The sequence below is a fragment of the Manis javanica genome, chromosome 2 (genome assembly GCF_040802235.1).
Source record: "Manis javanica isolate MJ-LG chromosome 2, MJ_LKY, whole genome shotgun sequence".
Taxonomy (NCBI): domain Eukaryota; kingdom Metazoa; phylum Chordata; class Mammalia; order Pholidota; family Manidae; genus Manis; species Manis javanica.
The window spans coordinates 21,978,830-22,006,396 of NC_133157.1; the positions used below are offsets into that span (position 1 = coordinate 21,978,830).

General features: G+C 41.0%; 1 protein-coding gene, 1 long non-coding RNA gene and 1 pseudogene across 3 annotated transcripts in view; 1 reads left to right on the forward strand and 2 right to left on the reverse strand.

Moving 5' to 3' along the window:
• The window catches only part of TXNDC8 (thioredoxin domain containing 8), a 32,428-nt gene extending 30,864 nt beyond the window's left edge, over nucleotides 1–1,564 (forward strand). The window contains exon 6 of the mRNA XM_073226456.1: nucleotides 73–1,564. Within this exon, the coding sequence (XP_073082557.1) occupies nucleotides 73–135 (63 nt within the window). The 3' untranslated portion in view covers nucleotides 136–1,564. The remainder of the gene's footprint in view (nucleotides 1–72) is intronic.
• LOC140847162 (uncharacterized) overlaps nucleotides 1–27,456 on the reverse strand; it is a 32,805-nt gene extending 5,349 nt beyond the window's left edge. The window contains exons 1-4 of one of the 2 annotated variants that reach the window (XR_012126850.1): nucleotides 27,060–27,456; nucleotides 4,789–4,900; nucleotides 4,069–4,133; nucleotides 3,459–3,779 (exon numbers count right to left, since the gene is read on the reverse strand). This is a non-coding gene — a long non-coding RNA (uncharacterized lncRNA). Of the gene's footprint in view, nucleotides 1–3,458; nucleotides 3,780–4,068; nucleotides 4,134–4,788; nucleotides 4,924–27,059 lie in introns of both variants that reach the window. The other variant, XR_012126851.1, reaches the window with a different exon arrangement.
• LOC108391713 (ADP-sugar pyrophosphatase pseudogene) lies at nucleotides 11,890–14,970 on the reverse strand (annotated as a pseudogene).
• Nucleotides 27,457–27,567: the final 111 nt, after the last annotated feature.

Genomic DNA, 27,567 nt, shown 5'->3' on the forward strand with positions numbered 1-27,567 from the left:
AACCCTCAAAGCTTTAACATCTTTGTAATATTTGAACCAATAAATATTTCACCTTTGTGTGTTCGTGAACAGATCTTTGAATTTTGTGGAGCTGATGCTGAAAAATTAGAAGCAAAGATTCAAGAACTAATGTAAGCTGATCTCTAAGACAAAATACAGTTGCAACATTTTAAAAGGCCATATTGAATGTGTTTGTGTCTTTATTTCTCCCAAATATTATAACGTTCTTTTGGTCTCCTAATGCTTTACAGGTTGGAAGTACACATTGCAGTCTCACTGAAAAATTGCTTAAAACTCTTGCAATATCAGATGTTGTGTCATTTCCATTCTCTAACTTGGCCCTTCTACTTTACTCTGAGCAGATTTCTTAGGTAATGTTTTTATGATCCTCACAACAGAGGCCCTAAACAGCTAAATAATATCAGTTCATTGAGGTTTTCCAGAGAACTGCCAAAGGTGAAATTCTTCGCAATGATCAAGAAACAAATAAATGCCTATTGCTCTGCAAGGAAAGCAAGAGCAAAAATAAACAAGCAGAAGTACAACAAACTAAAAAGCTTCTGCACAAAAAAGGAAACCATCAACAAAACAAAAAGGCAACCAACAGTATGGAGAATATATTTGTAAATGATTTATCCGATAAGGGTTAACATCCAAAATATATAAAGAGCTCATATGACTCAACACCAAAAAAAAAAAAAAATGAATAACCCAATTAAAAAGTGGGCAGAGGACCTGAAGACATTTCTCCAAAGAAAATACAGACGGTCAACAGGCACATGAAAAGATGCTCCACAACGCTAATCATCAGGGAAAGCAAATCAAAACCACAATGAGATATCACCTCACACCAGTCAGAATGGCTACTATCCAAAAGACAAAATAACAAATGTTGGTGAGGATGTGGAGAAAAGGTAATCCTCCTACACTGTTGGTAGGAATGTAAATTGGTACAGCCACTGTGGAAAGCAGTATGGAGGTTCCTTAAGAAAGTAAATATAGAAATACCATACAACCCAGTAATTCCACTTCAAGGAATTCACCCAAAGAAAATATATCTCTGAATCAAACATATATGCACCCCTATGTTTATTGCCACATTATTTACAATAGCCAAGATACGGATGCACCCAAAATGTCCCTCAGTAGATGAATGGATAAAGAAAATGTGGTACATACACACAATGGAATATTATTCAGTCATAAAAAGAAGGAAATCCTACCATTTGCAATAACATGGATGGACCAAGAGGGTATTATGCTAAGTGAAATAAGCCAGGCAGAGAAAGACAAATGCCAAATGATTTCATATATATGTGGAATCTAAAACCAAAATGAAACAAACAGAACAGCAATAGACTCATAGACACTGAGAAGTGACTGGTGGTTACCATGGGAGAGGTATCGGGGTGGGTGGGTGAAATAAGTGAAGGGGATAAAGAGGCACAAAAATTTCAATCATAATATAAACTAGTCAAGGGGATGAAAGTACAGCATAGAGAATATAGTCAATAGCTCTGCAACACCTTTCTATATTGATAGTATCTACACTAGTTGGTGTGAGCATTTAATAATATATATATAATATATATATTATATATATATAATATATACATATTCAACAGTTATATATATATATAATATATATATATATTATATATAATATATATATATATTAATATATATATATATATAATATATATATAAATAATATATATAATATATATATATATAAATATAATATATATATATAACTGTTGAATCACTATGTTGTATACTTGAAACCAATATAATATTATATACCAACTAGACTTCAATAAAGAAATATATATTTAAATGCCTATTGACCTGGTGTTTTCCAAATATTCAGAGGCCTCGTCTAAGAGAGACATTGTATATGGCACTGAATTCTCCAATGCATCACCTTGTATTAGAACTGTGTTATTGTTCTCTCCCCCAATACCTTTCTAGAATTCTTCTATAAATTAAAAAAAAAATTTTTCCACAGAAAAAGCAAGGAAGTCCTTTTACTACCTACAATGTTATTTTTGTTTTATTTTTTCTTAACTGAGATAGCTCAGACATTTAGAGCCCAGAGAAGATGTGGCTTCCTCTCACACTATTCGCACCACGAGGCTGCCATCAGATGAACGCTGTCAGTCTCAAGTCATAGAGTAGAGCTAGCTTTCCCTAGCTATTAACGACATAGGATCCCTGTGCTTTATTAGAAGTCTTTGGAATATATTGAGGAAACCAACACATGACAGCTTAAGCCAAAATGGACATCTATTGGTCATTTAAGAAATATTTTTTGAGCACCTACACTAAGCCAAGCACTGTTATAGGTACCTAAGATAAATTGTGATTCATAAAATCCAAGGACAGATATAGCCAGCCTTTACATGAAATTAAAACAGAGAGGAGGGATATGGAGAATCTGAGTTATTTCTGAGTATTTCTGTCTTGCTTTTCTCTTTTTGTCTGAATCACCCTTTCCAGTGCTATTCATAGATGTTCTTTATTGCTCCGTCCTCCTGCTGGAAAGGATGAAATGACCATTTACTGAGATCTTAAGAATGAGGAAATGTTTTATGACAATTGCAGGTCTCAAGTTCAAACAGACTTGGACTTAGAAATTAACAGGAGCACTTGGGTTCCAAGAAAGTTTTTGTTCCTATTTTAATAAAAGTCTCAGGCATTGTTAATGATGCTCTGCTTCTTTCCAGCTCAGACCCTGCCCCAGTGGGGCAGATGGGGCCTTCATGGAGTGAGGAGGCTGTGCTTTATGTTCAAGGGGCTTTACTGCTGCTCAGCCTGGGGACAAATCAAGCCTGACATTTCTCCTCCCCACAAGCCTGACCTCACCACGGGGCAAGGATGGAAGTTAGCAGGGCCCCTTGCCTAAATCTTTGGGCTCAGATGTGCTTAGCGCATCAGGCAGGACAGAGAAAGAGGTATTCCTCTCTCCATCAAAGAAAGAGCCCAGGGGGCTGGAATTTGTCACTCCTCCCCCTTTTCCAGACACGCCATTCTATCAAGCCCAGGTGATATCCGAGTGATATTTTAACATGGTGATATTTTAATCCGGTGATAGTCTGGCCCAGCTCAGACAGAGGCTGGGCCAGAAAAGATTTATTTCAGTGCCGGGATTGCAGCCTGAGCTAGCCTGCTCTAAAGATCCAAGCTGCTGGAAGGGCAAAGAATGTGACTGGGGTGCTGTGGGCCATACTGATGACAGGGGCCTCCATCCGCATTGGCACTAGTCCAGGTGAGTGGATATGCCTACCACCTTGGCTAAGGCCCCCACCCATCCCCACAGCCAGGCCACTGTGTGGAAGACAGGTGGGAAATCATTATATAGCTGGTGACATCAGAAAGGTGGAGTTCTGTCCCTGAACGCATAAAATGTCAAGTTAGTGATGAAAAGCAGGGACCACTTTTATACTAAATCAACTCACATGAGTCCCTGGCCTCTGGAGACAGCAGCCTGGAAAATGTCTTTAGAGAGGAGGAGGAGGTGTGGCCAGGAGTGTCTCCAGCAGCCCCAGGCATTTTACATTCTGTAGCGTCTCTCTACATGTTGGAGCAAGCAGGTGTTTCATTTTCCTTCATTGTTCTTCCAGCCCTGCCTTCCATTTTAACAATAAAACAGGATGCATGTCAGAGTCTTAGAGAATTCCGTAGAAACCAAGGATTTCTCTGTCTCGCTTTCGGCAGCCAAGGTCTCAGTGTGATTTCTCTTGCCTAAGAGTAGAAGGGTCCATGCTTTTTATAATGGCCTATTTTGATAGGAAAAGAGAACAAGATGTCACTTAATTTTTGCCTTGCTGTCTAATTCTGAGTTATACATTTTTTACCAATGCAATATTTATTTATCAAGCACTAAGAGAATATTCCAGCTGAGACATGCTCCAGTAATGATTCATAAAATACAAGTTAGTGGGTCAGCATTTTCATAGAACAAAAAGTATCAGAGTGTATTTACTGTAACAATGGTATTATTTCATGAAACTGGTTTAGTTACATGTATGTTTATACTAAGGCTACAATGTAAAATATATTTCTCACCTTCGGTTCTGGTGAGTCACGACAGAAGGCCATTGCCGTGAGGGTTTCATCTGCATCGGGTTGACCTGGGACAGGGGTTTGCAAAGGGAGTGAGGTTCTGGGACCAGGAGTATCACATAGGAACTTGTAAGAAATGCATATTGTCAGACACCCCCCTCTCCACAGATAGCCTAAATCAGATACTGGGTGCATGTGGCAGTTCACAAGAGGAATTGAGATTATTCTGATGCATATTTAGGGTGGGCACTGCTGGTACATCAAAGAACTGATTACAAACCTCAGGCATTAGAACCAAAGAGGAAAGACAAAATCAATTTGTAACCCGTTTGACAAAACGAGATTCAAGAATGCCACACACCATCTCATCTAATCTTCAAGGTAAATACCCTTCTATTTTACAGACAGATGTAGAAGAAAGTTCAGAGATGAAGCTCCTTGCCCGACGTCACATGGCCAGTTAATGGTTGAGCCCAAATGGGAACCCAGGTATGCTAGAGAAAATTACAGGAATGATCAGCTAACATGACAAGATTCTCTCAAAGCAGATAAAATCTACTGCCTCAGTCAGTCCTTTCACTAGTATCTCTCTGGCCCATGAACCCTGACTGAGGACATGGATTTCATGGAAATGTCCTTTGCTGATATAGTCTGTCTCCCAGCAACGTTCCTAAACATCTGTGTGTGACACCAGTCGTTTTTAGTTGTGCTGTGGGTACTCACTATGAAACAAATCTTGAGCCTTTTTGTTCCATCAAGTTTTTAAGGGCAAATGCTTGGGACCTTCGCATTAAGTATCCTCTTGGAGCGCCCACTTGACTCTTCTTCATCCGGGCTTTGAAGAAAAGGACCGGGTGACTAGATGAGAATGAGATGGTGGAGAAGAACAGCCAGGGAGTTTGAGCAAAGTACAGGATTTCTATACAGCCCCTGCTCCCCCAGGATCCTTATTCAGATGGCGCTTTTCTCCAGAAAACTCCTCCATCAATGCTGAATAAGCCCTGTGGGAACTTGCCACCAGGTAAGAATGCAAACTCAGCCAGGATTCCTCAGCCCTGCAGTTTCTGAGCTTCAGTCATTCACGTCACTTGTATTATTTACTTAATTGATTCACTTTTTTGTATACGAATACATTTATTTGCAACAAAGCTTGTTATCACCAAACCTAAACAGAGGACGAATATTGTTCTCAGACATAGAAGAAAACTTTGTAAACAAATATCGAAAACAAGGTGATTTTTGTTTTCAAGTCTTAACTTGGTATGTGGCTTGTCCAAGATGCAAAGCCTGACTGTTCTCTTCCCCTCGCCTCCCCTCCCCTCCCCTCCCTTCCTCCCCTCCCCTCCCCTTCTCCCTACTCCTTTCTCTTTTCTCTCCCTCTCTTCCAACAGAATGACAACTATTAGAAAGGTGTTAAAGATAGAATAGCACCAAATTAAGACTTTCTTCTTTAGTAATCAGAAGTAATGGAAAGACAATTAAAAAGGAATTAAGAGGGGATATATAAGAACCTTCTGTGCTTTCTGCCCAATGTCTCTCAACTCCAAAACTACTCCAAATAATAAAGTCTATGAATTTGTTAAGTGTACACATAAAATCAAGAAACTTTTTTGGTTTATGTAAAATAACATTTTACACTGAAAAAATAAAAGGGAATCAGCATTCTCCCTGCATGAGTTGAGGTTATTTAATGCTACCCCAGGTCACCGGAAATTATTACCTGCAATTATGTCTCACATAACATTGATCTGTGGCCCACATTTTGTGAAACACTATTTAGTCCGAGTCTGATTATATGAAAGAAATAAGAGGAAAAAGTATAGATTGGATGGTGTCCTGCTGAGGGCAGAATGAAGCTGTGAACCACACACCTTTCTGCCAAAGCCCTTCAGGACCTGGCCATCGTGCTCGATTGCGCCCTTCTCCCGTCACCCACGCAGCCCAGGCATTATCTCAAACTCTGTGCTCTTCCCTGCATCTGGAATTTCCTCCCTCCTCCTCTGCTTGTCAAATCTTATTCCAGATCGCTGCGCAAATACATCATTCTTTCAAGTCGGCCCACAAACAGGTGAGGCCTCCTTTGACTCTCCCAGACAACGAAAGCGTTCTTCCTCTTGTGTGTCCACAGTGCTGTGTGTGCACAACCAGCAGAAATGCCATTTTTTTTGTTGCACCCGATGAATTTTTACGTCAGCCTAGGGTTACCAGAGAAAACACGTGGTGCCTTGTTAAATTGGAATTTCAGATAAACCACAGATAATTCTTTATTGTATGTATGTCCCATGCAATATTTAACTGGGTGGTCTGTGTTTTTTATTTGCTAAATCTGGCAACCCTATGCCTGCCTCAGATGAGACTCAGCTTGCTAAGGACAAAGGCTCCAGCCTTGTGTGTCCCAAGGACATTACCCATCACCCAGGACAGGCTTGGTAACTATTGGATGGATGAATGACTGCTGCCCAAATGTACACAGGAAGCACTACAATTTCAACTAAGATCAGGAATGCATTTCTACTTCTACCTGGAAATGAAGGCTTATAAGGGAGGGAGGATAGTGTGCTCAAATTTAATACACCCATAGTCTATAAACTAGACCTGAAGGCAGGAGCAAAGATGTCTCCATTATTCTCTATCTTGTCTTTAACACAAAATAACAAGGCACACACTGCGTGGTTTCTATGTACTTAACAAGTCTATAATCAGCTCCCACACAGATCACATTACAAGGGTAAGAAATTGGTATACCGAATCCAGAGGGAGGCAGAATAAATAGCAGTATCCAAGAACAATCTACTCTGTGTTGGGACCAGTTCCATCTCTGTTAATCAGGTTGGCAATTAATCACTGTATTTTGCTTTGAAGCTTCTCTGTGACAGCAGTGGGCAGTGAGGGAGGTCAGACCTGCTGGGAAGCCAGACCTGGGTTTGCAGTTATGACTCAGCTGCTGTCAGGCCTGAGATCTTCTCTGGGGCTCTGTTTTCTCATATGTAAACCAGATCACAACAGGTACCTCCAAAAGGTCAGTATTAAAGGGAACACTAGTATCCCACAGGTCTGGTGTTAGATGGAATTATGTCCATGAAGTGTTTTGCATGGCACCTGTTCACAGCAAGGGCTCAAGGGTGGGTAACGATGGTGATGAAGATGAGGATGTTTTTTCTTTCAATCATTCCAGCCAGATTGTAATCCCTTTGAACATATGAACCATTTTATCTATTTTTTTCTTCTTTTGTATCTTCCAGCAGCCTCCAATATGATGTGCAATGAAGAGTAATCATCCTACAGACATCCGGAGGCCAAAGTGTTTAAAATGTTCAGCATTTTAGTGCCTTTAATAAAACTGGTGATACTTAACCACAGCATAGCAGGGAATGAACAAAAATTAGCCTTTGTAGGTGACTAGTGGACTATACACTGTCTTTCATAAATCACTGATGGACTATGTTTGGGCAGATAAGAAAAACACTAGACAAATAGAGTAAGTCACTTCCTTCTTAAAATAGTAAAGGACAGTTTGGGCATAAAAAGTTGCTCTTCCCACGCACCCCACTAAGATGTTTTATAGGATAATGTGCCCCAATCCCAGGCACCCCCCATTGGGAACATACCTTTCTTGCCCGCATCTCCAGGAAAGAGTGATTGACAATCCCCTCAGCAGATGGATACTCACCACATAGGAGCCATTCCCCAGCCTTAGTCCTCAGTTGTTCCTAGCTGAACTATACTTATTATTAAACTTGTATTTCCATGTTAAAACACCTTGATTTAAATCAGGCCAAGTCGTCATTGGCACCTGCATTTATAACTGTGTCACCTCCTCCCCTCTCTTCTTGGGACTCTGTGGCTTTGAACAGTTTACCTGGAACGTAGTTTTTTCACCTGTATAAGGAGAAAGTTGGACTCATGTGGTCTCTGAGCTCCCTTCCAGCTCTGTGTCCTCAGGTTCCCATCCCTCTAGTCTGTTACTGCATCTCCTTCCAGATTCTCCCCAGGGCTAAATCGAAGTCTAGGAAAGGCTACGTTGGTCAAAATCTCTTTCTCGTCAGTTTAGCATTCATTTCTATGTCAGCTCAAATGTGTACTCAAAGCCAATCCAGGTAAAAAGGATCCAAAGGTTGAGGTTCAGCTCTTACTAACCAGAAAGCCCACTGATCATGTCTTACAAGCCTTGGGCATTGAAAGGTGCCTGATACCTAGAAAACATTCAGTAATTGTTGGTTGTCATTGGTGTTCCTGTTATTACCACTGCAATGGGGAAAATCAATATATTAGAATTATTCCATCCTTGTCTATGCCCTTCATTGGGCCTGGGAATGCCATCCACCCACCCACTCCTTTGTGCAGAGAAAGCCAAGGCATAGGAAGGGAGAGAGAAGAGAATTAGGGAAGAGTAACAGCCTGGATTGCAAGGAGAGAGAACGGCATTAGGTCATCCCAACTTTTCCCTGCTGTCATGTTATTCAGTCACCCCCTGCTTACAGTTTGTATAAGGAGCTTTTCCAGGTTGCTTCATCTAAAGCATTCCAGATGCCTTACATCACCGCAATAGTTACTCATTTCCTTATGCTACACAGTATCCTCTCCCAGTGGTCTTTAAAATGCAAATATAACCAAGTGGTAACACATCAAATTCCTAACCCTGATTTTAAGTTCCGTGGGAAAGGAAAGAAAGAAGTGTCCAAAGTTAGAGATCATGTAGAGGAAGTGTGGTGTAGAGAAAAAGATGCTAGGAGGGGGGACAAGACTTGAGCCCGTGGGGCAGGGGCAGGGAGGACACCCTCCACCTTATGGCTCCCCCTCTGGGCTGACCCTCCCACCCCTCCCCAGATGTTAAGAGTCTGGGGATTCCCTTAGGACCCAGACCAGCCACCCACAGATCAGCATGGCTCTGTGCCTAGGGCACTGTGGCTTCTGACAGCACCTGATTGACCCGTCCTCAGAACTGGAAGAAGCTGCCCTAGACACGTGGTATTGAGTCTGGCCTAAGGATACTGCTGAGGACTTTTTAAATGGCACCATAACAGGAGTGCAGGTATTCTCTTGAACGCAGCTGGTTTTTCCTTTGTGGGCACAGTAACCGTGAAACTGAGCAGGACGAAAGTAACGTCCCCCAAGATCTCCTACACCAAGTGGAGATCCCCAACCCCCAGTTGTCATGACTACTGGCGGATAATGGCTCCAGCTGCCTCCTTCTGCTGAGAATTACCCTTGGCTGATGGGGCCCCTTTGCCTAGGAGGTTATAACTCCTCTAAAGGCAGCCCATAATTAATGACTAATTTGGGGGCATAAAAGGTCCCTTGCCTCAAGGGGGTAAAACTGCGCTGACACTCATTCTTGAGATCCCACTTCCTATGTATCAGCCACAAGGCTGGTCCTGACCTAAGACTTTGCTTCCTCTTGGCCTTTCCCCTCCCCTGCTTTTCACTCCCTCCCATTTTTGAAAGATCACCCTCAGTAAAGTTCAGAAACCATGATGCAATAATGTTTTAGTCTCTTCTTCTAGGAACTTGACTCGTACACTCTGCTTCGTTGGATCTACTAACTGTAAAGGTATTATTTTTATGTATCACCAAGAAAGAAAAGCTGACCGTGAGTGTGTGACCAGTCTTCCGTTGCAAGACACGTCCTAAGTTCAGTGAAAAAAATCATCTTTGGAATAATATGATCTCGCTATATTGCATACATCTCTGCCACTTGTTTACACATGGGCAAACTGTTTCATCTTTTTATACGTCATGATTCACAAATCTGGAAAACCACTGATACGGTCTGAATGTTTGCTTCCCCCACCCCCACCCCCGCCCCAGATTCATCTGTTGAAATACTAACTCCAAAGGTAATGGTTTTGGGAGGTGATTAGGTCCTGAGGGAGGGTAGAGCCCTCATGTAAGGGGGTGGTGCTCTTATAAAAGAAACCCCACAGAGCTCCCCAGGCCCCTCCACCACGTGAGGATGGAAGAGGCCTGCAACTCAGAAGAAGGCCCTCATCAGACCATGTCTGCCTCCTGATCTGTACTTCTGCCTCCAAAAGTAAGAGAAATACATTTCTGTTTTTCATAAGCTACCTGGTCTATGGTATTTTCATAGCAGTCCAGACTGAGATAACCATATACCATATCTAAATTTGGTTCTAAATCTCCCTTATTTATGAGTAAGTTTCATCATATTTTGAGCCAGAGCAAGCAAAGAGAACTGTTTCGAATAGCAGAGGAAATAACTGTACCTTCTACATGTAGAGGTGTTTATTAAGGGCTTTCAGATAAATCTTTCCTGTCCACAGAGAGTGAATCAGCCTCGGGACAGTTTCAGATCGACTGAAACAGAGCTAGAGAACACTAAATGGGACAATGAAACTTCTTAGGAGCATCACTGCTTTCAGAATGAAGACTCCAATCCTTAACACGGCTACAGAGCCATGCGTGATCTTACCCCAACCTGCTTCTCTTCCTTCATCTCCTGACACTCCGCCTCCACACCCCACCCTCCCACACACACTCTGCAGCCGCTCTGGCTTCTTTTCAGTCAGGGAAAGTGCTAGCCTTTCGCATGCTGTTTCCTCTTTCTGGAGCGCTCTTCCCTCCAACCTGTTTGCCTATTCACCTTTAGCTCAAAGGAGTCTCCCAGGAAGCCTTCTCGGATTTCCCAGATTACAGAAGGGGCCACATGCTACATTTGAGTATCACTAGATAGTTCTCCTTCCTGTTACTGCACGGTTGCAGCTGTACCTTTATTCTTGCTGTTAGGTGATTAAGACCTAGTCCCTTACTAAGTTTTGTGCTCTGTGAGGGTAGCTTCAAGCCCTTGCTCACCACTGGACCTGTTCCCAGGGGCATCCGAAGAAACAGTTAGTTCACTAAGTAAATAAGGCTGCAATAACCTTCCTCGATCAGCTGCACGAATACCAAAAAATAGCAAGGTACAATGGTTAAGTGTTTAGACCCTGTATCAACTGTTACACAGTTCAGGATATGATCCTGGCTCTGCCACTTAATAGCTGTAAGGGGTTTTGGAAGAGTTAAGTCACATTATTGTGTGTCTACTTTGTCCTCTCTAAAATGGGCATAATAATTCTGTATTTTATTGATTTTAAAATACACTTGATTGTAAAACACACCATGTACCATTAAGGAAAAGCAAGTCTAGCAATGAGTCTAGAACACAATATTTTCTTGTCACTGAGGATTTTTCCATACAAAAATGTCCTCTGTTCCATCAATAAGATAAGCCAAGCAGCACTCCCCAAAGAAGCACTCCACGACACATGCCCCTCCTGCTCCCAGCCTACCTTGGACACATTCTTCCATGCCCCTGCACTCATTTCTGCAAGATTATTTGACCAGCAGGTGTCAACAGAAAGTTTCAGGCAAAATCCAGGAAGATAAAAACAACAAGTAAAGCATACAGTATGAACAATGCTCATAAATGAATGGAAATACTGAAAACATGAACAGCCATGCCCAAGTGTGATGTTGTAGACAACATCCCCATCACAACCACCTCCCTGCTGACAGCACCTATGTGAACCTATGACTTCTATGACACTCTTCGATTTCAGAGATGTTAAGATGCGAAAATTGGTGCATTGGTAAATTTTTGTTATTTCTTGCATTCTGTGTTGCTTTTATTTTATGAAAAAGCTAATTTCAAATCTGCATGAAACTAAGCTGAATACAAAGTCTAAGTGAAAGAGGCCTGGTGGTTTTGTTTACAAAAACATATGGCCACTATCATTTGGCCTTTATGATTTCAGGAAGGGCACTTCAGATGGCTTCATTTTGCATGTTTCAGAGCCAAGAACAGACTTTAGCACCCACCATCAGATGTTATTCAGCCACCAGAGTATCAGGTGCCTTCAGCAGGTCATTCTTTAGTTAAGAAATTACTTCACAAAGTCTCCATCCCCTGGCTTTGGCTTAGGCCTTATATTTTCAGCATCATCTCCAGTAATAGTTATGGTCTCAATGTGTGCACACAGTTTGAACAAGACTGGATCCATAAATATAGCTGGAGAACGTTCAGCAACATCACTTTTATAACCAGTCTCTTCCTTAAGCTCCCAAGGAACAGCTGCTTCTGGGCCTTCTCTGTCATCTGTGACACCTGTGGGGACATCTAAGCAGTAGCCTCACACCGCTGGTTGGAGCTGCTTCACCAGAATGCTCTACTCAGCAGGAAGGATTCTCTGCAGCGCTGGGTAACAGCCACACTGTCAGTCGACTGTCCATTCTTGCTTATATGCATCATTTCCCAAGTTCTTGTTTTACCAGTAAGATCTTTGTGAGTTGTTTTTTCAACCTTGACCCATTTTCCTTCTGATATGAACTCCGCTGATGTAATAGACTGCTTGATGTTTTGAAAAGAATCCCTTGGTTCTTGGTTTTCCATTTTCAAACTAGTGAGTCATGACAGTCCTCAGGCAAGTTCACATCCAAGGTGTGGGACAGCAGGAAGGGAATGATTTTGGGACAGGGGATGAAGAAGAAAGGAGGCGTCCAGGACAGCAGTGTCAGGAGCTGGGGCACCAGCTCTTAGGCGGTTGTGCGGATTCAGCATGTCAGGATGTATGAAGTGCATGGGTTATTCCTGTGAAGTCCTGGACATGCAATGATGATGCATCATTATCTCTGGGCAAATGGTATCGCCTCTGCCAGGCAGTCTTTAGCCACAGTGCACCTCTGAAGGAACAGGCCAGTTGATACCAGACTCAGCACAGTCCTCAGGTGAGCTCATTACAGTAACGAAAACAATCGGGCTGGGAGAAGTTCAGGCTTTTCCAATTGTGCAGCAGTGGCATTGCACACACACAGCACCAGCAGCAAGAGGTGAGGATTTTCACTTGCCTGTTCACCACCGTAATCCCAGTGCCCAGGACAGTGCTTGGCACTAAGCAGGTATTCAATACATTTAGTTGAACGAATGGGTGGATAACACCATAGATATTTACTAGAGGTAATTAATAGTGGCGATATTAGAGAATTCACACCATGGGAGACATGACTCAGGATTGAGTCAAATGTAAAAAAAAAGCTTTATTCCTGGAGCTTCCCATTTTCTATAGCATCCTTTAAAATATCCCAGTTTTATGGGGCACTTTTAATGGAAATAAACTTAATAAGCTGAAGTTATATAATTAATTATATTCAGCTTCATTGTAATTACTTATTGACCTATGGGTGCTCACGGAGCACCTGGCAACAGTGGGGGGGGAAAAAAAACAGTAGCAGGTGTTTGGACTTAGTTCGTGCTTGCTAATTAATTAGATGAGGATTTTTTTTTTTCCTGGAAAGCCTAAGCAGGTTTCATTTGGCTCAAAAACTGAAAGCTGGAACTCAGGGGCTTCAGCCAACTCTGTTTATCTTTCTTTCTTCTGGATTGGAAGACTTTTATCAAGATGCTTTTGCATACAAGTAATCTTATTCATTAGAAGTTGATTTTATAGTTTAAGTCTCGGCATTCTGATGATGCCAGGTTTTTCACTGTAGCTAAGAGCATGGATTGGAGTCAGACTGTTTGGTTTGAATAGTTTGAATCACAGCTCTGTCATTTACTAGCTGTGTGGTCTTGAGCATGTTACTTAACCTTTCTGTGCTCTAGTTTCAAAATCAGTAAAATAGGGATAAGTATAGTATTTATATCACTAGATGATAAGGACAAGTAAGCAAACAATAAATGCTACATTCATGGCTTTTAAAATAAATCTTAAATATACATTTTAACTTCCAATAAGTCCCAATAACATTTTTGCTAATTGACTCTATGATAATTTAGGCACATGGTAGAAGTTATTAATAACAGGTTTATATCAGGCTTATATTCACAGATGCCTAGTAAAAATTCAGTATGTAACTCCTAAGTAAAGGCTTGGTTCAAAGATTGTTTTGGTGGTGAGCGTGGCTAAGGTTTTCAGCAGCAAAGCTACTGGGGGGCCCTAGAATCAAGCTTCAGAAAGGACGGGAATCAGTCATGTCCAGGGACCTCAGGAGCAGGGACCCAGGGAGAGTCCCTGTAGGAATGACTCCTGTGATTTTCCCTCCTGTATTACTCCCCTAGCAAGCTGAGTTCTTACGGAGAGTCTGATTAGCCTCAAGTCCACACACACCCTTAGGCCTTGTGGTAGGGAACATCTGTGGTCCCTGAAAGGTTGTTGCCGACAGGATTACAAGGAATGGAGGAGAGAGGGCTCTGCAAAGGTAAAACAGGGTGTTATTAAAGGCGGGGGCATTGCTGGGCAGGCCGAAGCAACAGCTGTCCACGTCATGAAGAAAGGAGGACAGAGGGTAATGTTTTCTAAAATACTGTTTATGTTTATACTGCAGGCCTTTCCAGGAATTTAAACGTTTCTCTCCTCAGAGGCTACTCCCTGAGAGGCTGGCTCATCCTCAGGGCACTCACGCAAAAAGAGCAAGAATCTGGCAATAATCATAAACCGCTTCTTTCCCTGGCCTAATAAAGCAGATCTCTAGTTTGTATTGCATTAATTTAAATACTAATTTTTGGCCTCACAATTTCATAATAGCAATAATTGCTAGCTCAATCAAAATTCATTATCCTAACTTTCAGAATGCAACAAAAGATAAGCTTACAAAAGTGGCTCATATTCATGAATCCTTTTTTCAGTCGGGTTGTTTTTGGCTCTAAGTACCAGAACACCCAACTTGAAGTTGCTTAAGCCAAACAAAAATATTGATGCACATAACTGAGTGTCCAGATGTGAAACAGGCATGGGGAGATTTAATCCAGAGGTTTCAGCTCGACTTTGCCACAATCACCATGCTGCTTTGGGCCCTTGTTTTCTTTATCTTAGGCTGGAAGTGAAATGGTGCAGGATTTCCAGGCCTCACAAGTACCCAACACAGTAACTGGAGGAAGATGAGATCATTTTTTAATACAAGTCTCAGGAATAAGGTAACTTTCTCTAGAATCTTCTAGAGAACTTCCTTCTCATCTGCTCAGCCCAGTTTGGATCATGTGCCTAATCCTGAAATATCCCTCATGGCCATGGGGGTGCCATCTGCAACTGGTTTAGATCTGGGTTCTTGAGCCAGTTGCTGGCTAAGAGAATTACATTATCATGCCTGACCCACAACCCATAGGCCACTAGACAAGGAGAAAGAAGGGAATGTGTGCTAAAAGGAATGCAGGGTAAGCATTTCTCTTTTCTCTCCCACAATTCTCACTACTGCACCACTCCTATGTATGAGAAATTTAAGAGTTAGTGGAGGACAGAGGCCACTTTCCACTAACAATGGAAACACCACCAGCTTTCTGACCTCCCTTGCAGCTCGAGCAGGGGGCATATAACAGAGGCTCCCCAGTCACACATAATGATTACAGTCAGTTTCTTTCTGGAACCCATGAGGCAATGACCCAAGAAAATCCATTTGAATGGTGTGGTAGCTGGTGTCCAGGGACAGCAGTGGTAATAGCAGGGGTACATCCAGTATACGGTTGCCAGGTTGAGCAAGTGGAAGTACAGTTAAATTTGAATTTCTGATAAAAAGCTAACAATTCTTAGTGTAATTTTTTAGTATAAGTATATCCCAAATATTGCATGAGATACACTTCTATCAAAAGAAAACTCATGCATAATTAATTTAAAATTCAAATTTAACTAGGCAATCTGTATTTGACCCAACAACCCTATCAATGGCATCGTTTCCAGTGGCAGTGGCAGGATTCCCACCAGCGTGGGTCTGTGGCTTGTGTTTGGCTGTGGTCCAGGCTGCTACTTCCCTCCCTTGCTCCTACTCAGTTTCCATGCCACGTTCTGCCTCATTACCAGAAATTCTGTGAAAGCATATTATACAATGTAAGCTTCAGTTGCTTGCAACTCTGAGCCTTAACATTTGCTACAAAAATGTGAACCTGTCCTTTAGCACTGATATCAGTAAGAAACACACAGAGGAAAAGGATCACTTTTAAATCACAAGTAGCATGGAATTGCCTTCTAAAGTCTGGGCCCTAGAGAACAGAATTTTTTTATAAGCTTCGGCTTTTTCAGTGGCTTCATTTCACACAATGCCTCCTGCTTCAACTAACCTAAGTGTAAAATGTAAACAATTCTGGAATATTAGATGACTTAAAAATTAAGGATCATAAAATTTGGGTGTAGACAAAACCTTTCCCACACTAGTATTCTTCCTTTCCTTTATCTTATCCTGGCCAATAAAACTAAATATAAATTTCTCATATAAATAATCTCATTATTATTAAATTTAACAATATGAATACATTAAAAACCTGTAGCATAAAAGCATTAATACTTATTGGCTCCTGATTTACATTGTATTCCTATTAACCTTCTTACTTTCCCAAAACAGTATGTCTTCATGGTTTGAATTCCCTTTGGATCAGGGGCTGATGCTGACTCACTGGTTGCCATTGGGTAGCATAATGAAATGACTCAATTACACTAATGATTATAGACCAGAAACACTACATTTCTTTTCTTGTCTAGATCATGAAAGAAGTATCTTGGTTCTAGAGTGTGGAGTTTGCTGCCTTGCACGCACACCAGGAATGAGTGGGTCTGTTGGGCTCCTGGTTTATTAAGTGATAATAAAGGCTGTTTGCTGAGGTTGAATGTGGTGCCTGTAAGCTGGACACAGCCTCTCTGACCTCTCCCAGTTTCATTTCCTCATAGCTGGTGCTGCTGGCATGGCTCTGGAAGCCAAATCGGAAGATTCTCTTAACAATTTCAAACAGGAATGCTACTAAAATAAAAGGGGGCAGATTTTTGTTCTATCCCTTTTCTTATATCCCGATTTCTGCATAGAAAAGTATTGTCCCCAAACTGTGTGCCATCTGAGAGGGACAGTAAAACTAAAGTCTGCCATCCTGCTAAAGAAGCCAGTGGGATCCCTGAAGTCTCCCTTTACAGGATCCTATGTCTCACCATTCCAGCCTGGCCAGAGCTGGCGAGCATGTGACCTCAGCCTGCTCTACTCTGTGGCTCTATTGACTGGTCTTCTCCATCACAGCCAGTGGGACTGGGACTCCTGGGAAAAGAACATTTTTGCTCTGTCACTGGATTTGAAGTGATAGGAAGTTCGGTTTGGAACTGCAGCAACTAAACTGCTGCCATAGTGAAGAGGCTTGTCGGAAACCAGGGCAGCTCAGAGGATGAGAACCCAGAGAGGAACTAGGTTCTGGTGACATTACCTGGCCTTCACCATGCCCTGACTGACGCCACACCATCCCCTGGAATTGCCAGATTCTCTTTTCCAGGTCAGTATGGTTCCTGTCACCAGGAACAGAGTTCTACCTGCTGTAACTGGCTTTTCCCCTACATGCAAGTGTGAGACTGTCCTGAAGAAAGAAGAGTCCCAGCCGGACTAGGACTGAGGCCTTTGACTTGTGGATCATGACTAGGCGGAATCTTATCTGGGGTCTCCTGCCTATACACTCTGTAATGTCAGGCAAATCACCTCACAATGGCGCCTCTGTCTCCTCCCCTGTCAAAGAAATATTCCTATTTGCCCTAGAGACTCACATGGCCATTGTGGGGAGCGCAAAATAGGAGGAACCAATACAGAAAAGCACTTGTTACAGTATTATTATAACATAGTAGTAGTATATTTGCTTTCCAAGGAGTCTGGGAAGCCTTACCAAAACAAGCAACTCTGGAATCACACTTTTTTTTGTTTTTTCTGAAGAGTGTGATTTGTTCCAAAATCTGAAAGCTGACAAGACAAATTGCCTTTTAATTCAGCCACCTTGCAGTTCATTTTTGGCTTAAGTGTTTGGTGGTCAAATCACATTTTCTAGTAAGAGCCCATGGTTTGTTTTTAGGTAGGAATGTTTAAAAGTTAGCTATCATTGTATCGGTTTGAGGTCTATGAATAATTTTTATAATACTGTTCAATATGTCTTATTTCACAAAACCCTGCCCTCAACTCAGGATTGAATGGAATTGACCTACTGGTTTGTTTTTTTGGGGGAAGTGCTAGATTCAGATATCAGATTTCTCCAAACCAATAATTTTCTAAATGTGTTTCCTGAGAAAGTGAATATGAGTATCACTGCAATAAATTTTCTGTAAATTGCAAAAGTGATAAATCAAAGGGGAGAAAAAGCTCAGACTCTCTACAATTGTTTAAGAATTGTGTTAACACAGAAACTGATACCACAAAACATGCCATTTTATTATTAGACAAAGTATTCACTAGTTTCTGCAATCATCAAGAAATAAAACAGGGGCCTGAAATAAGTAGAAACGAAACACATATGCGTCAGTCCTTGTATTTCTCCAAAGAACTGTTGACTCCCCAGAAAGCTTGATTAGAGCTGTATATCTGTCTGTTTTCTAACCCAACATTTTCAGGAATAATGCTAACATTTTGCTTTTTGACGGCCTGGTTCCTGTGTCTTCTTTCCTGTTGATTCCATTCATGAAAGGGGACTGAGGTGTGACCAGATACCTCCTCTAAGCCCTCTAAGTGGGAACGTGCTTGAGAAAGGACCAAGGGAAGCATGGTGTGTCTGGAGATAGAGTGATTGAGAGCCAAAGAGGCATGAGATGAGGCTGTGGCATGGAGGAGGACCAGATCATGCATGAACTTGAGGCCATGGTCAGGACTTTCATTTTATTTCAGAGAACAATGGAAGGATTGCTGGAGAGTTTCGAGTAAAGGAATGACGTGCTCCGGTTTACATATAGCTGTGTGAAGAATGGGATTACAGGGGAGAAAACAAGGGAGAAGGGAGATGAGTTATGAGCATAGACCTGGTCCAGGTGAGAGGAGAAATGGCTCTGAACCAGGGCGGTTGCCATAGAAGTAGAAATGAAGAAACTCCAAGTGTATTTTGAAGTAAAGATACCCTTTGTGAGCAAAACAGAGATGACCTCGTATCTGGTAAAAGTAACTTACAATAATACATTTTTAAATGTTGTTGTCTCTCCAATTCCCCTTTGCTGATAAAGAGTCTAATTAAAGGACTAACCTTGTTTCCCTGAGAAGAGGGTCATGATAAAAAAACAAGGTAAAGGCCAACATAATGTAAAAACCCAACTGCTAATGTACTTACAGCTTGGCTTCTGACACCTGGACCGTGCACTCAAAGTGGACAACATCAGAAATAATTCTGAATGTACTGGATGGACCACTTAATTACTTCTTTGTAGTCAAGTGATTTCTAAATTAGACATTCTGGACAATCATGCATTTCAATCAAATTCTTACTTTGTTTAGTGTCTTAAGAATCCAAAGTAGTTGGATCCTTTCTGTGGGATTGGTGTCCTTCCCTTAAAGGTTACTTAGTTGTAAGAATAATGGTGCAGAGTTGTATTGGTAATAGATCATGCCACTGAATGATCCGGCACACAAACGTTCATGTAGGTAAGGAGCAGCTAATCAAAAATATGTTCTTTCTGATTGATCAGTGATTATAGATAAGCAAGTTGTCCTCCTGACAAGTCTTGGTTCTTGACCAGTAATGCATGGCAATGGGCAAAGATATTATACCCACATTAATTCACATCTTTTGGAAAGATAAGGTTTCCCAAGTATGATTACAGAAACTGGCTTCTGTGAAAGGGGCTTTTATTTCTTTTTCTTTTTTAAAAATAATTTTGCAGAGCACTCTTATTTATATTTGATGATTTGGTGAAGGCAGAATACATTTCTTTGTTCCATTTTTGATTTATGGTTCAGTGGTTTTCAGTATATTCATAAAGTTGTACAATCTTCATCATTATCCATACCCATTAGTAGTCATTCCCCCTTCTACCTTAGCTCCTGGAAACTACTAATGACCTTACTAAATATATGGATTTGCTCTTTTGGACATTTTGGGTAAATCATACAATATGTAGCCTTTTGTGTCTGGCTTTCACTTAGCATGTTTTCAAGGTTCATCTATGTTGTGTAATATACCATAACTTCATTCCATTGTATGATCAGATAATATTCCATTGAATGGATATACCAAATTTTGTTATCTGTTCACCAGTTGATGGACATTTGGGTTGTTTCCACATGTTAGCTATTAAGAATAATGCTGCTATGAACATAAGCAAGTTTTTGTGTGTACATATGTTATCAGCTTTGTTTGGTACATACTTAGGAATAGAATTGCTAAATCATATGGTAACTGTATGTTTAACTTTTTGAAGAACTGCCTAACTATTTTGCACAGCAGCTCCACCATTTTTCATTCCCACCAGCAGTATATGAGCATACCAATTTCTCCATATCTTCAATAACACTTGCTATTGTTTGTTTTTTAGCCATCTTAGTGGGTGTAAAGTAGTATCTCATTGTGGTTTTGATTTGCATTCCCTAATGATTAATGATGTCTAACATATTTTCATGTGCTTACTGGCTATTTGTGTATCTTCTTTGGAGGAATGTCTATTCAAATGCTTTGTCAATTTTTTTAATGAGTTCTTTTTACTGTTGAATTGTTAGAATTCTATAGGTATTCTAGATACAAGTCCCTTATCAAATATGATTTGCAAATGTTTTCTCCCACTCTACGAGTTGTCTTTTCACTTGCTTGATAGTGTCCTTGAAGCACAAAGTTTTTTAATTTTGAGGGAGTCCAATTTATCTATTTTTTTATTGTTTTCTTCTGGTGTCGTACCTCAGAAATCACTGCCTAATCCAAGATCACAGGAACTTATACTTATGTTCCTCCTAAGAATTTTAAAGTTTTATCTTTTACATTTAGGTCTTTGATCCAGTTTGAGTTAATTTTTGTAAATGATGTCAGGTATGACTCCAATCTCATTCTTTTGCATGTGGATATCCAATTGTCCCAGTACCATTTGTCAAAGATACTATCCTTTCACCTTTGAATGGTTTGCATTCTTATTGAAAATCAATTGGCCATCAATTTATGGGTTTATTTCTGGACTCTCAAGTCTATCCTATTGAATCTATATATATATCCTCATGCAAGTACCAAACTGTTTTTGAATACTGCAGCTTTGTAGTAAGTTTTGAAATTAGGAAATATGAGTCCTCTAATTTTGTTCTTTTCCAAGATTGTTTTGGCTAGTCTGTGTCTCTTACATTTACACATAAATTTTAGGATCAGCTAGTCAACTTCAGCAAAAAAAAGCACCTAGGATTTTTATAGGGATTATATTGAACCTATGGTCAGTTTGGGAAATGTTGACATAATAATATTGTCTTCCAATCCATGAACATGGGATGTCTTCCAGTTATTCAACTCTAATTTCTTTCAATGAGGGTCTGCAATTTTCACTGTACAAGTCTTGTACTTTTTATTAAATTTATATATAAATAATTCATTCTTTTTAAATTTTGTATACTGAGCATATATCCTGCATGCTTGCTGAACTTACTCATTCTAATATTTTTTATGATATTTAAGATTTTTCTATAGATCAAGAATCTTGTCATCTGCAGATACAGTTTTACTTCTTTTTCAGTCTAGATGCATTTTCTTTTTCTTGCCTAATTACTCTGGCTAAATCCTGCTGTACAATGTTGAATAGAAGTGGTGAGAACAATCTTACCTTTAACCTAATTTTATTGTATGAAGATTCTTACCCTACCTTTCTAAGCTGTGGATGGAGCAGACTATCCCAAGGTAGTCTATCAGATTCTACTTACTTGTATTTTTCCCTCAGTGATTCTCCAAGTCTCTGAATTTATGGTAAGTATGGTAGGTCACCCAATTAGATTGTATATTTGAACATTTTATATCCTATATGAAGGCTACAACAACTATTAAAGAAATATCTACTTTTGCATGCATTGTCTCTTTCAATTAGCTACACTTACAACTTACGTGGCCAAAATTAGAGCACTGACTAAATGTTTCAATTTATCCCATCTTTGTTGCCTTGTAAATGTATTTTAATATCTTAGGGATGGCTTTTGTGCCTAGAAAGGATTATGCTTTCTATATTTTTATTGCTTATATCAACTTTATTTAGGGTATAGTTTACATCCCATTTTTAGTGCCTCAATTGTGAAAAATGTATAGATCCATACAACCAGCAAAAATTTCCCCATGCCTCTGTGCTATCCCCCTACCTCAGCATTAGGAAACTACTGATTTGCTGTCACTATAGATCATTCTTAGCTGTTGTAGAACTTCATTATGAGGGGATCCATACAGAATGTAGTCTATCTGGCTACTTCCACTCAGCATAGTGTTTTTAATATTCAGCCATGTTATTGTGTATATAAGTAGTCCTTTTTTGTTACTGATAAGATCCTATTGTCACTAGTAGCAGCAGTAATAGTAATAGTAGAATTTCACTATTGATAAAGATTGTGGTTTTAGTTTGGGGCTATTATGAATAAAGCTGCTATGAATATTCATATACAAGTCTTTGTGTAGATTTGTGTTTTAATGTTTGGGGGGTAAATACCTAGCAGTGGAATTATTAGACCATATGTTAAAGGTATGTTTCACTTCATAAAAAGTAAAACAAAAACAAAAAACTCACCAGTTTTCCAAAGTTCTTGTATGCTATCAAAATGTATCCAAGCTATTTCTGGTTAACCTACAATCTCACCAACATACGATGTTGTAAGTCTTTTAAATTTTACCAAGATAGTGTGAGCAAAGTGTTATCTCATTGTGGTTTTAATTTGAATTTCCCTGATGATTAACGAGGTTGAGCATCTATCTGTGTGCTTATTGGTCATTCATATTATCTTCCTTTGAAAAGAGTGTGTTCAAATCAATTGCCATGTTTTTACCAGTTGTTTGTCTTTTATTGAGTAAGAGTTCTTTATATATTCTGGATATAAGTCCTTTTTTAGGTCTATGCATTGAACACATTTCCTCCCAGTCTGTGACTTGCCTTTTCAATTTTTTTAAGCAACATTTTTTAAGGAACAAAAATTTTTAATTTTAATGAAGTCAAATTTTTAATTGTTTTATACTTCGTGATTTCTGTGTCCTGCCTAAGAAATATTTGCCTACCCCAAGGTTGCAAAGATTATCCACATCATCTTCCAGAAGTTGTATAGTTGTACAGTTAATTTTGAGTAATTCTGTTATACGGTGTGAGGTAAGGATCAAGTTTCTTCCCTCTTTCCTTCCTCCCCTCATTCCTTTCTTTTTTTTTTTTTTTCTTCAATAGAGATACCCAAGGGATTCCAAAAGGAGAAAGAGCCTGGAAGCGGCAATGGGAAGAATTTGCCTGACGTCCTGGCTCTGACATACATGGAGCCTACATTTGAGAAGAGCTGAAGTTTCAGTTAAGGCAAAAGAAACATCTGAGAAGAAGTCAAGAATATATTGGCACTTGCTGAATGCAGCAGGGTGCACAGGGAAAGGGTCTGAGAGAGAGATGGGGGATGATTCTATCAGATTGGGATGTAAAAAGCAATGGTATGTGGCATATATTATTCACAGGGGTTATGATACTGTTTAAAATTTACATTAAAATACCCTTGAAAGTGTAATATATATTTATATGTACATTAGTTTTTAAAATCTAAAAAGTTAAATTTGAAGTACCCTAATGAGGAGTCCACTCCTGGTGTGTTTATATTAGCATTTGAAAATCCTCACATAGGAACTGATGTTCCAGAGGGAGTTTCTGCAAATATTCTTATAGTTCTTAGCTATATATTATGTAAATTAACATATATTAGTTATATAGTTAATATGTAAATTAGCATAAGGAATGTTAGGATTTTTTTTTATTTTAGACTGATGAGATGAGGGGTATTCAAGATATGTGGATGGATGGGCTGGCTTGAAAACTGTGCTGGCACTTCCTCTCTTTCGTGAATAGAGTATAAGAATGGGTGTGTATTTAGTGCGACCAGATATCCTCTTTGAACCTAGACTTTCTTCTCTATAAATTGGGGACAATAATACCTATCTGCTGGGGATGTTGGGAATAATGATGCAACACACCCAGCTCCAGGCCTGGCACTGAATGACTGTTCTACACATGTGTATTTGTTCCTTTTCCTTGACTGTCTTTTTTATCACAGTATTTTGAGGTTTTAATTTTACATCATTTCCCATGTTCTCTTTTGTGTCCTCATCTCAACTTTCTTGCTAGACACAGTCTTCAACCGTAATTGAGGCTGGACTCTCTCTGAAGAGCCCAGGGCAGTCTATCAAATCTTAGTATACCTAATTACCTGGGATGCTTCTTTAACATGCAAATTCCAGGGACCTACTTCAAAGGACTATGACTCTTTATGTCTTTCTGGGTGTGGCCCAGCAATCTGCATACTTAAATCTTAAATACACCCAGCTATGCCGAATGAGATGGTCAATAGCCACACTGACAGAAATCTGTGGTCTGAGAAAAGCTTGCTTCGGAAGACCTAGAACTGCATTTTCTTCAAATTTGCAAGTAGAAAAAAGCCAGGAAACCTGGTTTTCCAGTCCCCCATGGAGCCCTCAGATTGAGCTGACCCAGAAATCTGAACAAGCTCACCACTACTTGTTTCTGCTCTTGACAACATGGAACTATTTTTACCTGTCCAGGATCCATTTTCCCTTTCTCTGGTAATCCCCTGGTTTTCCTCACTCCTAGTTGAAATGGTTCAAGTAAGGCTGATACACACCCACCCCACCTCACATTCCTAGCTCAGTCAGTGAAGGTAAGCCTTCAGGACATGTTCTAGAACAAGGAAGACGAATGCTCTTCCTTCAGGGATACTAAACTGGTAGAACCTAAGCCTGGAGCTGCCTGGCTTGTCTTACACAAGGTGGAGAGCCTTCTGAGAATGAAACTGGAGATGGTGCCCTTGTGACATCTTTAAGCCTCTATAGTTCCTGGTAATAGGAGTTACTAATTCTCTTCTTGTTTTAAGTCAGTTTGAGCTGGCATTTCTCCTTACAACTGAGCTCTAATACATAGAACCAACCCCCCAAATGTAGGCCTTTACATCACCCCCTCTCTTCCCATCACTCCTACCTCACTGCACAAAAGGATCCTCCCTCACTGGGCAGTCCCAAACAATTCCCCTACACTTCACTTTCCTCAAATAATGTTACCTCCTTGCCACAGGTGGAATCCTCAGGACTCAAGTTTCCCATGTCCCTGAAGAAGGGAGACCTTGCTCTTTAGGGCCAGGTTAGCCCACTTTTCTTCCACTATTTGAGGGGGAAAAAATCCTTTTCCTTTGAGACTCAAGTTATAGAGCTCACTGATACTAATTTCCTGTGTGAAAGGTGATACAAAAGGGAGGCACTATGTCAGGGTTTTTTTTAATGGAGTCACGAGGCAGTAATGCGGTGAGCCTTATGCACCTCCTCAAAGGTGGGACCATGAACTTTGAACTGGGCAAAACCACAAATATTTCAAGGATTCTGCGGGAACCCCTGCAACTTGCTAGAGTAATGGGCTTTTGATTAGTGATGGCTTTAGTAACCAATTATATTCAGCCAAGATTATTCTCTGCTGCCAACACCAATCAAACTTCCTTGTAAGTAACGAATACAAGCATTCCCTTTTTGTCTTCAAAAACCCTGATGTTTGATCCCTAGTGAAAAACAACTTGGCTTGCTATTTGAATCTGTCCTCCCTGAACTGCAATTTGTTTCAGTTCTTTCTTAGTGGACACTTGATTACTTAATTTACTTAGGATTTTGACACCTGTTTGAGTGTCATCGTTCACCATCATTCCAGAAGGATTTCACCATTCAACAGCCTATGATCACAGTTCATACAGCATTTACTTGTGTGCTAGATATGATTCTAAGCACCTTACATATATTTTAGCTCACACAACCTTTATAATAACAGGTATTGTTATCCCCATGTTATAGACGAGGAAACTGAGGTTCAGAAAGGTTCTTTAGACTTGTGGGGAATTACCAGCTACTAAGTAGTTAGAGTGGGGATGAGGACAAGGAGTCTAACTGCAGTCCGGGCTCTTGCATACACTCTAGCTTCCCAGTTCCCTATTCTGTATAATTGTAGCCTTCCTGGTATCCAATCTATATGGGTCCTGTGAAGGTGGGAGGGAGTCAGTACCTTTTCCAGCTGAGCCACTGGTCATCTAGAAGGTCCCTGGAGAGATGTCAGCTGAGGATGGTTTGGTGGTCATTGGAGGTCTGTACCTCTCCTTCCTACATCTCAATTATTTGTCATCTCCCAGAAGATGTACCAACTAATAAACAGGGCCAGAATCTGGGATGTAAGTTGGGCCAAAGACACAGCAGCAGAAATGCAAATTAGGTCTTTTGCTCCTGGTAGCCCATACGGCCTCGTCTCTACTCCAATCAATATGCCTTATTTCCCATGAGAAGGTTGTTGCATTCAGGCCAGTACATCCTCCCTCTGTAAGATTGTCCTTATAATGTGTCCCTTGCCTATATCCTTACTCAGAGCCCTGTGCTCTTCAACCCTCTACAAACTTTGCACAATAGGTGCGAAACCTCTGGTCGTCACCTTTCCTCTCTGAAAGGGCAGAAAGGAAGCCAGAGGCTCTGGAGGAAGCCCGGATGCAGTTTCACCATCCCAGCCAATCACACCTCCATATAGCTTCATCTGGAGCTGCTCCTGTCTGAAAACTCAAGATCCAACACTCCACCCCAATATAACCCACCTCCAGCCTTCTGCTTCTCATTCTCTCTCCAGCTCAACAGCTTCTCCACCTCCACTTCCAGTTGCTAACAGGCCCTCCAGGCTTCACGATACCTGCCAACAATCCCCAGTCATGCCACACCCAACCTGTAAACATGCATCCCTGGGTCAACATAAACGCCCCACTTCTCCGTTCCAGGCTCAACCACTGGTAAAAAACCCAAAGCTGTGTATACTGGTGCCAAGATCGCCAAGCTCCACATGCCCCCCAGCCCCCACTCCCCACGACACCAATCTTAACTTGTACTCACAACAGCTAAAACTATTGAGTGCTTACTACGTGACAAGCACTGTCCTAATCACTTTAAGCTCTTTATTTAACCGTGAAAACACCATTACAATGAGTTAGAGACCATCATGACTCCCATTTTACAGAAAGGAAAACTGAGGCACCGGGAGGTCAGGACCCATTTGGGGTCACCACTGCGTCACTCCCGCCGCACTTACGTCCGCACGCAGCTGTCTGGTCTCAAAACCCAGTCACTCCCGGCCTTCTCTGCCTCTGTAAACTGCTGTGTCACGCTGGAGCGGCGGGTTTGTCGGTCAAAGTGAAAGAACGAAGGAGGGAAGGGAAGAAAACCTTCGCGATAAGATCTGGAAAGGGAGGAGGGCACACGCAGAGCTACTTGGGGGTCATCGTTACTCAGCATTTTGTTGGGTTCGCGGGGTTGGGGTTCGGGAGCGTGGGGGGCCTTTTCGAGGAATCCAGCCCTGCCTAGGCGCCCAGTTCTCGAGCTTGGGCACGTTTGATTAAGGCCTGGCTTACCCCTTCCCAGGTGACCCTGTGCTCTCGGGGGAGGCCTCCACCTCCCCGCCTCCCCCCATGTACAGAGTGTAAGCGCCCTTTAGGTCGCTCGACGGCCCCGCCGGATCCCAACTCCCAGGGGATGGGTGCAGGTGGGAGGTGCGAGGGATCGTGGCAGAGGGGTCCCACGAATCCCATCCCCAAAGCCCT